The 14,887-nt window shown below is 42.4% G+C and overlaps 1 protein-coding gene and 2 pseudogenes across 1 annotated transcript; 2 read left to right on the forward strand and 1 right to left on the reverse strand.

The window, feature by feature from the left end:
• The first annotated feature begins 413 nt into the window (after nt 1-413).
• LOC148193324 (uncharacterized) lies at nt 414-1,562 on the forward strand. Its single transcript, XM_088099401.1, has 3 exons — nt 414-911; nt 996-1,219; nt 1,313-1,562. Exons 1-3 carry the CDS (start codon nt 414-416, stop codon nt 1,560-1,562), a joined length of 972 nt encoding a protein of 323 aa, XP_087955527.1.
• A 6,820-nt stretch (nt 1,563-8,382) lies between these two features.
• Nucleotides 8,383-9,029, forward strand: LOC148193325 (uncharacterized; annotated as a pseudogene).
• A 2,868-nt stretch (nt 9,030-11,897) lies between these two features.
• Nucleotides 11,898-14,392, reverse strand: LOC148193326 (pentatricopeptide repeat-containing protein At4g38010 pseudogene; annotated as a pseudogene).
• Between the last annotated feature and the right edge of the window lie 495 nt (nt 14,393-14,887).

Consider the following 14,887-nt stretch of genomic DNA (forward strand, 5'->3'; position numbering starts at 1 on the left):
ATCTGAGGAATTTCTTAGTGCAACAGATAGTGATGAAGAGGTTAATGACAGTGAAGGTTATGGGAGGTTTGGTATTTTTTGTATGCCAAAAAGTATGGTAGACTTTACATGGGAAGTTGGGACCTTTTTTGCAGAAAAGCAAGATATTTTAGATGCTGTAAAAGGGTATGCCTTGGAAAATGGGAGGAATATAAAGTTTGTAAAAAATGACAAGAGAAGATTGAGGATGAAGTGCTTTGGTGCAAAAGGAGAATGCCCATGGACCATATACTTTGGTTATATGGAGGCTGTAAAATCATGGCAGCTGAGAACTAAAAAACATTCATACATGCAGCAGGGAGTTCAACCTGAAGTTAGTTGACGCCAAGTGGTTGAGCAAAAAGTTGGTGAAAACAGTTCAGGAAAATCCTAAGATGAAGGGTGTTGATATTCGTGAAAAAGTTCAAAGGAAGTGGAACATAGGTATATCAAGGTCTATGGCTTATAGAGCCAAAGCTATTGCTTCTAATGAAATTGATGGGTCCTTTAATGAGCAATATAAGAGGATATATGATTATGCGCATGAGTTGTTGGAAAGAAATCCAGGATCTACAGTTAAGGTCCATGTTGAGAATAATGAGGGTGAGTTAATTTTCAAGAGATTTTACTGTTGTCTGAAGGCATGCAAAGACAGTTTTGTCTGTTGTAGGCCAATAATTGGATTAGATGGAGCCTTTTTGAAAGGGAAGTATGGTGGTGAGCTATTGACGGCTGTTGGGAGGGATGGAAATGATCAAATGTTGCCCATTGCATATGCGGTGGTAGAAGTCGAAAACAAAGATTCATGGATGTGGTTTATGGAACTTTTGATTGATGATCTTGGTGGTGGAGAAGTGTGTTGTTCAATTACTTTTGTCTCCGACCAACAAAAGGTAATAATCATATTTAAATTGCTTCTTTCGTATATTGGTTCATTAATTTGATATGATGATAAATCATTTACGTTAACACCACAGGGTCTACTACCAGCCATTCAACAGTTACTCCCAGGTGTTGACCAGAGATTTTGTGTCAGACACTTATATTCAAACTTTAGGAAAAAGTTTCCTGGTAAAAATCTTAAACAGCTGATGTGGAGGGCAGCTACTGCCACTCATCCACAAAACTGGGAAAGGGAGATGAGAAACATTAAAGATATAAATGAAGACGCATTCAAGCATTTGATTGCCATCCCTCCAAGGTTGACAATTTGTATTAATTATTTTTGCCCTTTGTATATTATTTTATGTTTGTCCATATTAGTTGCAGTTTTAACATATATCATCTGTTGTAGATATTGGTCAAGGTCCAGATTCAGTCCAACACCAAAATGTGACACATTGGTCAACAATATCAGTGAGGCTTTCAACAGTGTCTTGGTTCACACCAGGACTAAACCAATCATAACAATGCTGGAAGAAATTAGGGTATACATAATGCAAAGATGGGCAAAAAACAGGGCTAAGATACAATCATTTTCAGGACCAATTTGTCCAAAGATCCAGGCCAGATTTACAAAGGAATCCCAAGCAACCAAGAATTGATACGCCGAAAATGACGAGGACCTATTTGAAATTCATGACAAAAATAGGGACCTACGGAGACATTAAACCATTCTTTTTTTATTAGAAAGTAGACTCAAATATCTTTCCAATGACTACTAATTTATAATTTTTGGACACCTGAGTAGGTGCAGTTAATTCCTTAAAGTTAACGTTTTATATATTTCTACCACCTCTAACCTTTGCTGGTTGTTTTGCTCATAACTTTCTCCACCGAACTCCAAATGCGTTGATTCTTGTTTTGTTGGAAAGCTCTTTGAGTCTAGATTCCAACAAAACAAGAATCAAGTCATTTGGAGTTCGGTGGAGAAAGTTAAGAATAAAACAAGTAGCAAAGTTCAGAAAAACAGAGTTGGGGAGCAGTGTTCATCTAGATGGGGAGTACAGTTGAAGTTTTTGTACAAGTTACCCTTTTTCCTCTGGTAATCGATTACAAGACCCCTGTAATCGATTACCAGAGGAAAAAGGGTAATTTGTATCGAAACTTCAACTGTACTCCCCAGCTAGATGAACACTGCTCCCCATTCTCTATTTTTGTTGAATTTTTCCTTTTTTGAGATGGGTGAGTGAGTTCAATGTTATTCGGTGAGCTCTCTGCACCAATAATGAGGTTAGGTCATTGATTTCTTCAAAATAAAAATGTTCATTTAGGTGGTTTTCTCCAATTGAGGTGATGTGCATAACTCATGCTGTCAACTTTGACCTTTACTGACTATTTTAATCATAACTTTTTCCACAGACCTCCAAATGATGTGATTATTTTTTTATTAGAAATTAGACTCAAATATCTTTCCAATGACTACTAATTTATAATTTTTGGACACCTGAGTAGGTGCAGTTAATTCCTTAAAGTTAACGTTTTATATATTTCTACCACCTCTGACTTTTGCTGGTTGTTTTCCTCAAAACTTTCTCCACCGAACTCCAAATGAGTTGATTCTTGTTTTGTTTGAAAGATCTTTGAGTCTAGATTCCAACAAAACAAGAATCAAGTCATTTGGATTTCGGTGGAGAAATTTAAGAACAAAACAAGTAGCAAAGGTCAGAAAAACAGAGTTGGGGAGCAATGTTCATCTAGCTCGGGAGTACAGTTGAAGTTTCTGTACAAATTACGCTTTTTCCTCTGCTAATCGATTACAAGACCCCTGTAATCGATTACCAAAAGAAAATGGGTATTTTGTACAGAAACTTCAACTGTACTCCCTAGCTAGATGAACACTACTCCCCATTCTCTATTTTTGTTGAATTTTTCATTTTTTGAGATGGGTGAGTGAGTTAAACGTTATTGGGTGTGCTCCCTGCACCAGTGGAAAATCCCCTTTTGTACCAAAAGTTAAGGAGTGCTACCCAGACATGGCTGAAGCACTCCCCAACAGTCCTGACGACTGTGTTTTCAAGTTTTTATGGATGGATCCCCCTGTTGGCCATGGTTTAAGGTGTCCATAACAAGCAATTTCGAGTTTGGTGAGTCCTATGTGGATGGAAGACCCACGAAGGTTGTTTATAGGTTGAGAAGTGACGTTCTGCACCATTGTTTATAGGTTGTTTATACGAAAAAACAATACCTTTGGAGAAATGATACCAACAAAACCACTCGCTAACCAAAGAGGAAGGAACAATGCACCTAAGCGACGAAGGAACAACGGTGTCAGCGGAAAAACGAGAGCTTTGGAGAAATGGCGCACAGAAAGCACTTCAATGGCGGAGAGAGAGAGAGACGACTTCCTCCAAAGACACTGGTGGACCCAAGCGACGGACGAACAACGGTGGACAGAGACACCACTTCAATGACGGAGAGAGTTTCAAAGGAAGGAACTTCAATGACGGAGATAGAATTTTGAAGGATCTTTCGGTGAAGGGGGAGAGAAAGTTTCGAAAAGATAGAGAGAGAGTTTCGAAAATGAGGAAAGAGACTTTTGCAGGGTTTCTGAAAAGCGCCAAAAAGTTTCTGAAAATTATTCCAAAAATGCCCTCCAAAACAAAATGAATCTTTAAACAAAATTTAATAAAAACAACCAATGACAGTGAGACACGTGTTGTTGTCAAATTGTTGTCAAAAATCTGTTGTTGAAGAAACGTTTTCCATATTTAAATTAAGGAAAAGGTTTCTTCGACAACGATTTAACAACGTGGCGTTCTCTGATTTGCTGTTGTAATTGGGAATTTGAAAAGGAGAAAACTTGGAGGGCAGTTTCGGAATAAGCAGTTCACGCCTAAGAGAGCCATTCACTTTCTCGAAACTGGGCGTCCACCATCCTAAAGTCTGGGCACGGCAAAAAAGATGGTCTTTAGGAAAACCTTGGAAATCGTAGTTCGCAATCGTGTTTGCAACTATTAAAGTCTGGCATTGAAGTGGTTTGTCTCCGTCGGACATTGAAGTGTCGGTTGGAAGTGTATTGAACGGGCAAGCGTTGTCAGATTTTGTCGAAAGAAGTGGTTTTTTGGATGTGGCAGTAATGTACAAAGTTGGTTGTGTTAACGGTTAATGGGAAGGTATTTTGTATGCCCTTATTCGCTTTCGCCATTTATGTATGTGGTTGTTTGGTTTTCTCTTTTTTATTGTGAGTTAGATTGTGTATGGTATGTTCGATGGCTGAGTTAAGGATTCGTGACTCCATGGTATGGGTACTTGCGTTTTCGAAGGAGTTTGAGTAATAGTAAGTTTGTCAGCCTTTGCTATTGTAGGTGAATATTTGACAGACGCTATTATTAGAGTTCAAAATGAATCCTGTAATAACAATGTAAGTAGACCGTAAACATGAATGCTTTCTTTGTTGTTTTTGAGAAGTGAATTGATTGTTATGATTTGGAAACTGTTTTATAGTGGCGCCTTTGAGCTTGGATAGATACATCGTACATTGCCAACATGAACTCCTGGTAGCAACACATAAGATGCGCATTTTACCAACTCCGTTTAAGTGGTGTTTAGAAATTGTAGATCCTTTAGAGGTGAACCTAAAATTGTTGAAAAAGATGGTTCGTCGATGGGTTCCCCACCATCCATCGTTTAGAGTTAGCCTTTCAATGTGCAAGATGTGTTCATGAGTTTAGGGTTAGGATGTTCCTTTTGATGAATCAGTTGTGGGTAAAGTTGGTGAATCCTTTAATTCAAAATGTACGAAATTGAAAGACCTCATAGATATGTTCAATGTGCTTGTAGGTAATGATGATAGTGAGGTAGATGTGGTGTGTCGCTTGTATGTATTAGTTTGTTTTGTGGTGTTCTTTTTTCCTAGGAAGGCAAGATATGTGTCGAACATGCCTTGTTTAGTCTTAGATGACTTAGACAGTTTGTCTAGTTATGATTGGAGTAGTGTTGTACATACATATCTTGTAGATAGTCTAAATAGATGTAATAAGAAACTACTTTCTGGATGGATTGCTGATTCATTGAGCATAAGTGGGAATGCTATTGTTTTGCAGGTATGATTTATATTGGTTGTTTGTTGTATTAAGTCAATCCATAGTAATAACTGTTCTGATTAGTTGGATTGTTTTAACTGTAGCTTTGGGCGTATGAACGGCTTGGTTTGCATGATGATTGTTCTGCCAAGGAATTTCCGCGCGTTAGGCGATTTTCTTCGTTAAATTATACAACAAAAAAATAGATGTTTTGTTTAAGACTGCCGAGGTAAGTAACTTTGTTATGAACTTATGTTGTTATTTTTTATGATTTTTGCTGTTGTTATGTGATTGTTGTATATTTATTGTCATTGTCAAAGGTACAGTTTGATTGGTACAATTTTATGGATTGTACCAATCAAACTGTACCTTTGACAATGACAATAAATATAAAACAATCACATAACAACAGCAAAAATCATAAAAAATAACAACATAAGTTCATAACAAAGTTACTTACCTCGGCAGTCCACTTATGCTCAATGAATCAGCAATCCATCCAGAAAGTAGTTTCTTATTACATCTATTTAGACTATCTACAAGATATGTATGTACAACACTACTCCAATCATAACTAGACAAACTGTCTAAGTCATCTAAGACTAAACAAGGCATGTTCGACACATATCTTGCCTTCCTAGGAAAAAAGAACACCACAAAACAAACTAATACATACAAGCGACACACCACATCTACCTCACTATCATCATTACCTACAAGCACATTGAACATATCTATGAGGTCTTTCAATTTCGTACATTTTGAATTAAAGGATTCACCAACTTTACCCACAACTGATTCATCAAAAGGAACATCCAAACCCCCTACTCCTAACCCTAAACTCATGAACACATCCTGCACATCGAAAGGCACCAGATGTTGGCTAACTCTAAACAATTGATGGTGGGGAACCCATCAACGAACCATCTTTTTCAACAATTTTAGGTTCACCTCTAAAGGATCTACAATTTCTAAACACCACTTAAACGGAGTTTGTAAAATGCGCATCTTATGTGTCGCTGCCAGTAAGGAGTTCATGTTGGCAATGTACGATATATCTATCCAAGCTCGAAGGTGCCACTATAAAACAGTTTCCAAATCATAACAATCAATTCACTTCTCAAAAACAACAAAGAAAGCATTCATGTTTACGGTCTACTTACATTGTTATTACAGGATTCCATTTTGAACTCTAATAATAGAGTCTGTCAAATATTCACCTACAATAGCAAAGGCTGATAAACTTACTATTAGTTAAACACCTTCGAAATCGCAAGTACCCATACCATGGAGTCACGAATCCTTAACTCAGCCATCAAACATACCATACACAATCTAACTCATAATAAAAAAGGAAAAACCAAACAACCACATACATAAATGGCGAAAGCGAACAAAGCCATACAAAATACCTTCCCATTAACAGTCAACACAACCAACTTTGTACATTACTGCCACACCCAAAAAACCACTCCTTTCGACAAAATCTGAGAACACGCTTGCCCGTTCAATACACTTCCAACCAACACTTCAATGCTTCAATGGCTGACGGAGACAAACCACTTCAATGGCCGACGGAGACAAACCACTTCAATGTCGGACTTCAATAGTTGCAAACACAATTGCGAACGACGATTTCCAAGGTTTTCCTAAAGACCATCTTTTTTGTCGTGCCCAGAGTTTAGAACGGTGGACGCACAGTTTCGGGAAAGTGAATGGCTCTCTTACGCGCCAACTGCGCGAACTGCTTATTCCGAAACTGCCCTCCAAATCAGGTTTTCTCCTTTTCAAATTCCCAATTACAACAGCAAATCAGAGAACACCACGTGTCGTTGTTAAATCGTTGTCAAATGGACGTTGTCGAAGAAACCTTTTCCATTTCTGAAACCACCACTTAACTAACTATGCAAGTACTTGGTCAAACAACTGCTTTAATTTACACAAGTTGTATAAATTATGTTTATTTTCAAGAATTTATCTTCTATAAAATTGGAATCTCATTTGGAAGAAAATAAAAAACTCAGCATGCTCATGCTTCAGGAAAACTACTACCAGTAATGGTAGAGTTCTTCTATTATTATGACTACGTGCCATTGAATGAGTTGACGCATTCCGTATCTGAACTTACCCAAGTGGCTTCTATTTCTATTATGTTTGTCTCATGTCAGAGCTTGTGGCATAGTAACTACTATCGTCAAAGTTCAGGTGACCATTGACCGATCGCTCACAATCATAAACATTAAACGTTGTCACTGTCACGGGCAAGACAAAATTTCCCTTTGGCCCCTAAAAGAGGGTACCTATGAAACCATCTTGCTCCTGAGCTGCTTCTCAATGCATAAGCTTAAGCTTAATTTGGCAAGGAGTGACCCCGTATCTTTTCCATAAATGCAGTGCTCTCGCGTTGTAACTATTATGAACTTCCATATCAAGTCCCAATCTGGCCTGGTTTGAGCATAATAAATAAGACAAGTCTAAAATGATTTAGAGACACTTTATAGAATGCACCATTAGAAGTTGTTCAAGTCCATAGACAAAATACGTGAGCTCAGGGTCAAGTGTGCTTGTCTGATTAGCAGAGGGTATTAATATGCCCCTCAGAGTATATTTGATTGGCAAGTGTTATGTAGTAAGGATATTTATGTAATAACATAAATATCTTAGATATTTTAGACAGTTAAGATATTTATCAAAGCCACTCACCACATTTTTAGGTAAGGTGGTTATTTTTATTTTGCTTATAAATACAGTGACAGGAAAAAAGTCCAGGTACGTTCTCTTTATGCTCTAGAGATCCTGAATAATATTTCAGAGCAGTATCATAATCATTCTCCTGAGAGCTTCAGCTCCATAATTCATATCTGACTTGAGCGTCGGAGTATCTTTGCAGGTACCTCCCCTCCTTTGGCGAGTATGAAGAACAACAATTGAAGATCAAGCAACCCAGACAGCCAAGAACAGTAAAGACACGCAGGAAAATGTACACCGAAACATTTTGGCGCCCACCGTGGGGCCGAGTGTCATCTCACAAAAACCGCAAGAGGAGCACTCGGCCTCGATGAATCACTTCCTCGGATAGAGCTACTCCATCAAATCGCTGCATCGCCACCAAGATTCTCCTCCGTAAGCCGTGACGCCACTGTCATTACCAGATCGAATCACACCCCCAAATCGGGTCCACCCATCAGCCTCCGCCGCGCCACCAACCGCTGCTGTCACAGAAGCACCATTAGATCACCTCCATCGCCTCCATGATTGCACGATCCGCAAATCAAAAAACCCTAAATTCCTAAATCACCTCCCAAACACTATTACGTTGATCCCTCAAGATGACGATGATACTGACCAACCTTTCTCAATTCTAAGTTCCACACTTTTTCTTATCAAATTGCTGGGTTAATAATGGCTGCCTCATCTTTGTCACTGACATTCCATATCAGAAAAACCCACAGCGGGATTTCATCTTTCAATTTTCATCCTCTCATCCAAAAGGGTAGACAATCTCTTAAATCGACCTTCTCATTCTCAATCCTTCAAGGTTCTCCCCATTTCAGACCTCCAATTGCAATTACCCCTTTCCCACTGACCCAAATACGAGCTTCTTCTGATAAATGCTTTGACCCTGCTGATGAAGCCGAAAGGTTGATGCTTTCTGGGGAAAAGCCAGTTAAATTCGCCTTCTGGATCATATTTTAGGCCTCTTTGTCCCTGGCTTGGTTTGCTGTTTCAAGGGATGCAAATGCTGCTGTTGACTCCATCAAAGCCTCTGGCTTTGGCTTGAAAATTGCCAATTCTTTGAGGAAATTGGGTTGGCCTGATGGGGTTGTCATCTTCACACTTGCCACTCTTCCTGTGCTGGAGCTTCGTGGTGCTATTCCTTTGGGTTATTGGATGTAACTCAACCCCACAACTTTAACAATCTTATCCATTCTGGGAAATCGCAGAACGCCGAAAACCCTAAATCTCCAAGTTGGGCCCAGGCGGAATCTGCCGTGTAAAATGCAGACACATTCCCGCCAATATGCAAGAGCTGGTGCGCAAAACTAGGGTTTCTGGTCAAACCCATTCTCCACGTCTTCCGCAACCCTCGCGCAATCCACGCACCGTTCGGTCCTGCCTCCACATGATCGACCATTTCACATAACGGACGTGCGGCTTCAAGCGTCCAGCAATCGGCCTCGCCTTCGTAGACGAACGCTCGACAGTCAATATGTGGACGAGCGCTCGTCCATCCATTTCAACGAGCGCTCGTCCATCCATTTCAACGAGCGCTCGTCCATCCATTTCAACGAGCGCTCGTCCATCCATTTCAACGAGCGCTCGTCCATCCATTTCAACGAGCGTTCAAACATTGCTCGACACTCCACTTGGTTTAGGCCGCTCGGCAAGTAATGGGACGAACGTTCAAACCATCCCCGACGTTCGTCCACTCAGTCCCCAACGTTCGGTCACTCCGTCACCAACGTTCGGCCATCCATGGCCTCCCCACTCGGTCATCAACGTTCGTTCAGTCCGTCACCAACGTTTGGCCATCCATGGCCTCAACCATTCGGCCATTCGTTTCAATAGCGTTCGGCCAACAATGCTCTCTCGTTGACGTTCGGCCTAGAGCGTTCGGAACTTTGCTCATCATTAACGTTCGGTTCCAAGCGTTCGGCTATGCTCTTGTTCGGCCTCTGTGCGTTCGGTCACTCGATCTCTCTAACGCTCGTCCCCGCCTTTGGATTCGAACGCTCGACATTGAACGTGGACGAGCGTTCAAACAAAAGAGACCGTGCGTCGTCGACCTTCGGATGCGAACGCTCGCATATGCCTGTGGACGAGCGTTCAAGCAATCAGCCGTTCGTCCTGAAGCGCCACAAGCCCGCCTAGCGTACGCCAATGACGTTCGTCCTGGAACGTCCCTAACTCAGCCTCGCGTACGCAATGATGTTCGTCCTGGACCGTCCACAACTCAACCTCGCGTACGCAATAACGTTCGTCCTGGAACGTCCCTAGCTCAGCCTCGCGTACGCAATGATGTTCGTCCTGGAACGTCCACAACTCAACCTCGCGTACGCAATAACGTTCGTCCTGGAACGTCCCTAGCTCAGCCTCGCGTACGACATTGACGTTCGGCCTAGAGCGTTCGTCTCTTCGCTCATCATCGACATTCGGTCACTACGTGCTACTCGACCGCTCGACAACTCATGTGTACGAGCGTCCAAACAACCGGACGTTCCACCTCGACTTTCGGAACCGAACGCTCGACAATAAGTCTGTACGAGCGTCCAAAAAGCCGGACGTTCGTCCTCCCCCTTCAGACTGGAGCGCTCGACAGCGCCAGTAGACGAGCGTTCAAGCAATCAGCCGTTCGTCCTCGGACCGTTCGTCCTCAACCTTCGGTTTCCAACGCTCGGCAACGCCTGTGGACGAGCGTTCGAGCAATCAGCCGTTCGTCCTCGCCCACCGCACTCTAAAGCGCTCGACAATACCTGTGGACGAGCGTTCAAAAATTCAGCCGTTCGGGCAATAGCTTCCTTAACGGTCGACAATTCCCGCAGGAAGCGTTCGGTCATTCTGCCTCAAGCGTCCAGCATTCGGCCTAATGAACGTTCGGTCACCAGGTTTGCAACTCGACCAAACGGTCTCACCTATATGTTTAATATTATTTCTTACAGTGCAGATAAGCATATCTTGTATGTAAACGCGGACACCTGAGCGCCGTTCATCCTGAAGCACTCCTAAACCCGGTAGATGTTCGCCCAAGAACACCCGGGTGCATAAAGGGAGACACTCCCGCTGGTAGATGTTCGCCCTAGAACACCCAGGAGCATCGAACAAAGGGACACACTCCCGCTGGTAGATGTTCGCCCTAGAACACCCAGACCATCAAACCTAGGGGACCATCCCCATAGCCTAGCTTATGTTCACCCAAGAGCATCAACTTTTCAAAGATTCTGTCGTTCAACATCGAAAGCGTTCGTCATTTGGTCTCAAAGCTCGACATTCAATTGTCAACGAGCGTCCACTCAGTCAGTCGTTCGGCCTCAACGCTCGACATTCAGTTGTCAACGAGCGTCCACTCAGTCAGTCGTTCGGCCTCAACGCTCGACAATCAAATGTCAACGAGCGTCCACTCAGTCAGTCGTTCGGCCTCAACGCTCGACATTCAGTTGTCAACGAGCGTCTACTCAGTCAGTCGTTCGGCCTCAACGCTCGACATTCAGTTGTCAACGAGCGTCCACTCAGTCAGTCGTTCGGCCTCAACGCTCGACAATCAAATGTCAACGAGCGTCCACTCAGTCAGTCGTTCGGCCTCAACGCTCGACAATCAAATGTCAACGAGCGTCCACTCAGTCAGTCGTTCGGCCTCAACGCTCGACAATAAAATGTCAACGAGCGTCCACTCAGTCCGTCGTTCGGCCTCAACGCTCGACAATCAAATGTCAACGAGCGTCCAAACATCGCTCCTCCATCCATATCAACGAGCGTTCTAGAGCCGCTCGTTAATTCATTTCAACGAGCGTTCAAGAAGCGCTCGCCAATACATGTCAACTAGCGTCCAAACGAGCGCTCGTCAATCCATTACAACGAGCACTCAACAGCCGGTCGTCCATCCATGTCAAAGAGCCGCTCGTCCATCCATTACAACGAGCGCTCAAGAGCCTCTAGTCAATCCACATCAACGAGCGCTCGGCAATCCATGTTTACGAGCGCTCACAAACCATCCTTACGCTCAACCGCTCGGCAATCCATGTTTACGAGCGCTCAAGAAATTGGCCGTTCGGCCCCAAATTTGTTCAACCTTTTGGTTTTAAGCGCTCGACAACCCATGTGTACGAGCGTTCAAGACAGTCGGCCGTTCGACTTCCCTTTGCTTTCAAGCACTCAGTCTCGCATGCCACTCGACCGCTCGACCTATGTGTCGAACCTTCAAACAGTCCTCATGATCGGCCTCGCATACCACTCGACCTCTATCGCTCGGTCATACGTATCCTCACGTTCGGCCTCACTTGCCCCAGCTTTTTGCCGTTCGTCTTCGCCTCCTTTTGGTCCATCAAATTCCTCACTTGCACACGCTCTCTAGTTACAGCGAAGACAGCCTCCCTCAAACTCATAAGTCCTATAGTTACCACGTTCATAAAACGGAACGGTTAACTCGGACTTGGGGGGCATGTTATGTAGTAAGGATATTTATGTAATAACATAAATATCTTAGATATTTTAGACAGTTAAGATATTTATCAAAGCCACTCACCACATTTTTAGGTAAGGTGGTTATTTTTATTTTGCTTATAAATACAGTGACAGGAAAAAAGTCCAGGTACGTTCTCTTTATGCTCTAGAGATCCTGAATAATATTTCAGAGCAGTATCATAATCATTCTCCTGAGAGCTTCAGCTCCATAATTCATATCTGACTTGAGCGTCGGAGTATCTTTGCAGGTACCTCCCCTCCTTTGGCGAGTATGAAGAACAACAATTGAAGATCAAGCAACCCAGACAGCCAAGAACAGTAAAGACACGCAGGAAAATGTACACCGAAACAGCAAGGATGTCCAATAGTACGTAAATATCCTCACTTTGAGGATGATTACTGTCTCCAACTAAAAATTCATGACTCTTACCATCCACCCTTATAATGCTAGACCCAGGAGCCTTGCTTATTCCTTTCTGCTTCATCAGTCTCCTAACATTTCTCACGTCAGCCCATTTCTTGTTAGAGGCATACAGATTAGAAAGAAGCACGTATATGCCACTATCTTGAAATTCAAAATTCTGCAGTGATTTCAAGATTTCTTGGGTGAATCCAACATTCCCATATGTATTACAGGCACTCAAAAGCGCTCCTATGATCTGCACATCAGGGGACATGGGCATTGTCTTTATCAACTCCACAGCTTCCTCCACCAGTCCAGCTCTGCAGAGTAAATCAACCATGCAGCCGTAGTGTTCTAACCAGGAAGAAAGGTTGTAGAGGGGACTTGACATCTCATTGAAATACTTTCGGCCTTCGCTGACCAAAGCGAGAATGGCAGCAAGCTGTTAAAACAGCAAGAAATGTCACTTCATTAGGCTTTGCACCTGACACTATCAAATCTTTAAATAGCTTCAATGCTTCCCTCCCAAGTCCATTTATTGCTAGGCCACCTATATAGGCATTCCAAGTACGGATATTCCTAGAAGGCATTCCACTGAAGATACGCTGCGCCATGTCTACACAACCACACTTTGCATACATGTCAACCAATGTAGTTCCTATATGAACATCCCACTTGATACGGCATTGATCAATGTACTGATGGACCCATCTACCGTAGTCAAGAAGCCCAAGGCTGGCACAAGCAGAAAGCACACTAGTAAGTATAACTCCATCCGGCTCAAAACCTGAGCCTTGCATTTGGCAGAACAAGTCCAGCGATTCACTGGGATACTGGCACTGCACTAACCCGCTTATCATACTAGTCCAAGAAATAATATCTTTCTCAGGTATCTCATCAAACATTTGCCTTCCATCAGTGACAGACTCACACTTCATATACATATCCAACACAGCATTGCATACCACCAACTCCTTCCCGAACAGACATTTGAGACCCAACCCATGAATTCCTTTCCTCAAATTTAAACAACCCAATTTCCCACAAGCCCCAAGTATGCTGACAAAGGTTGCCACATTAGGTTCCACATCCATTCTCAAAAACAATGCGATGGCCTCATTAAACAACCTAGCCTTGACATACCCAGATATCAAGCCAGTCCAAGAGACCACGTCTCTCACAAGCATGTCATCAAACACCTTGCCAGCACCAACAGTGTCCCCAGAAATGCAATACACATGGACAAGAGTGTTTTGCACATAAATGTCGCACCACAAGGCAGTCTTCAAAGCTACGGAATGAAACTGTTTAATCTCTACAATCCCATAAAACTTAGCACAAGATTTCAAAACTGCTGGGATAGTGTACACATCAGGCACAAAACCATTCCTAACAGTCCATCTATAAATCAGGATTGCAAGCCAGGGTAAGTGGCCAGAGGCATAGCCAGAAATCAGCAAATTGCAAGGGAAAGAGCTCAAGTTCCAATCAAATTGCTTCAGGAAATTGCAAGGGTAATGAACATCTGTAACATGTTTTCCCAAAAAAATTGTAGCCTTGGAAATAACCAAGTCATTGGCAACAAGGGCAGAAGTCAATAGATGCGCATGAATTTGCTTGAAGGATCTCAAGCCATTGCTCTTGTGAATCAAATCCAAGAGAACCGATTTCAGAGATTGCCCAGCCTTGCTCATGGTAGTGATCAGTGCTCAAACAATCCATCCAAAATCTTTCACTGTTTATGAGTGGACATAGCCACGCTTAGTTATTGGCACACAAGGTTATCAAAATCACAAGGAGTTTACGTTCCCACACCCTCTAACCTTGGTGTATTAGTAATTTTGAGCGTTCGGTCCTAAATTGGATTCTTAGGTTTGAATCGAGAGCGTTCAGTTTTGGTGCAATAGTGATTATAAGCGTTCGTCCTAAATTGGTATTCTCAGGAAGTGATCTTGAGCGTTCGTTTTGGTGAATTAGTGATTGTAGTCGTTCGTCCTTAATTTGGATTATTAGGTTTGGATCATAAGCGTTCGGTCTTGGGTATTAGTGATTGATAGCGTTCGACCTGGATCAGGTATTTTGAGGTTTAGATTGTAAGCGTTCGGTCTTGATGTATGAATTATTATTAGCGTTTGATCTTGATCTGATAGTGAACGTTCGATCCTGATGGTGATTATTCTAAGTTAGTGATCGTTCATAGAGAACGTTCGGTCTCGATGATGTTTGTCCTCAGGTAATGCTCGTAAAAACTTAGCGTTCGATTTAGATGAGGTTTGATCTTTGACCGATCGTCCAAACAGTGTTCGAATAATAGTATTCAGTC

This window comes from Vigna umbellata, chromosome 9 (genome assembly GCF_029865625.1).
Source record: "Vigna umbellata cultivar VRB3 chromosome 9, Vumbellata_1.0, whole genome shotgun sequence".
In the NCBI taxonomy this organism is placed as follows: Eukaryota; Viridiplantae; Streptophyta; class Magnoliopsida; order Fabales; family Fabaceae; genus Vigna; species Vigna umbellata.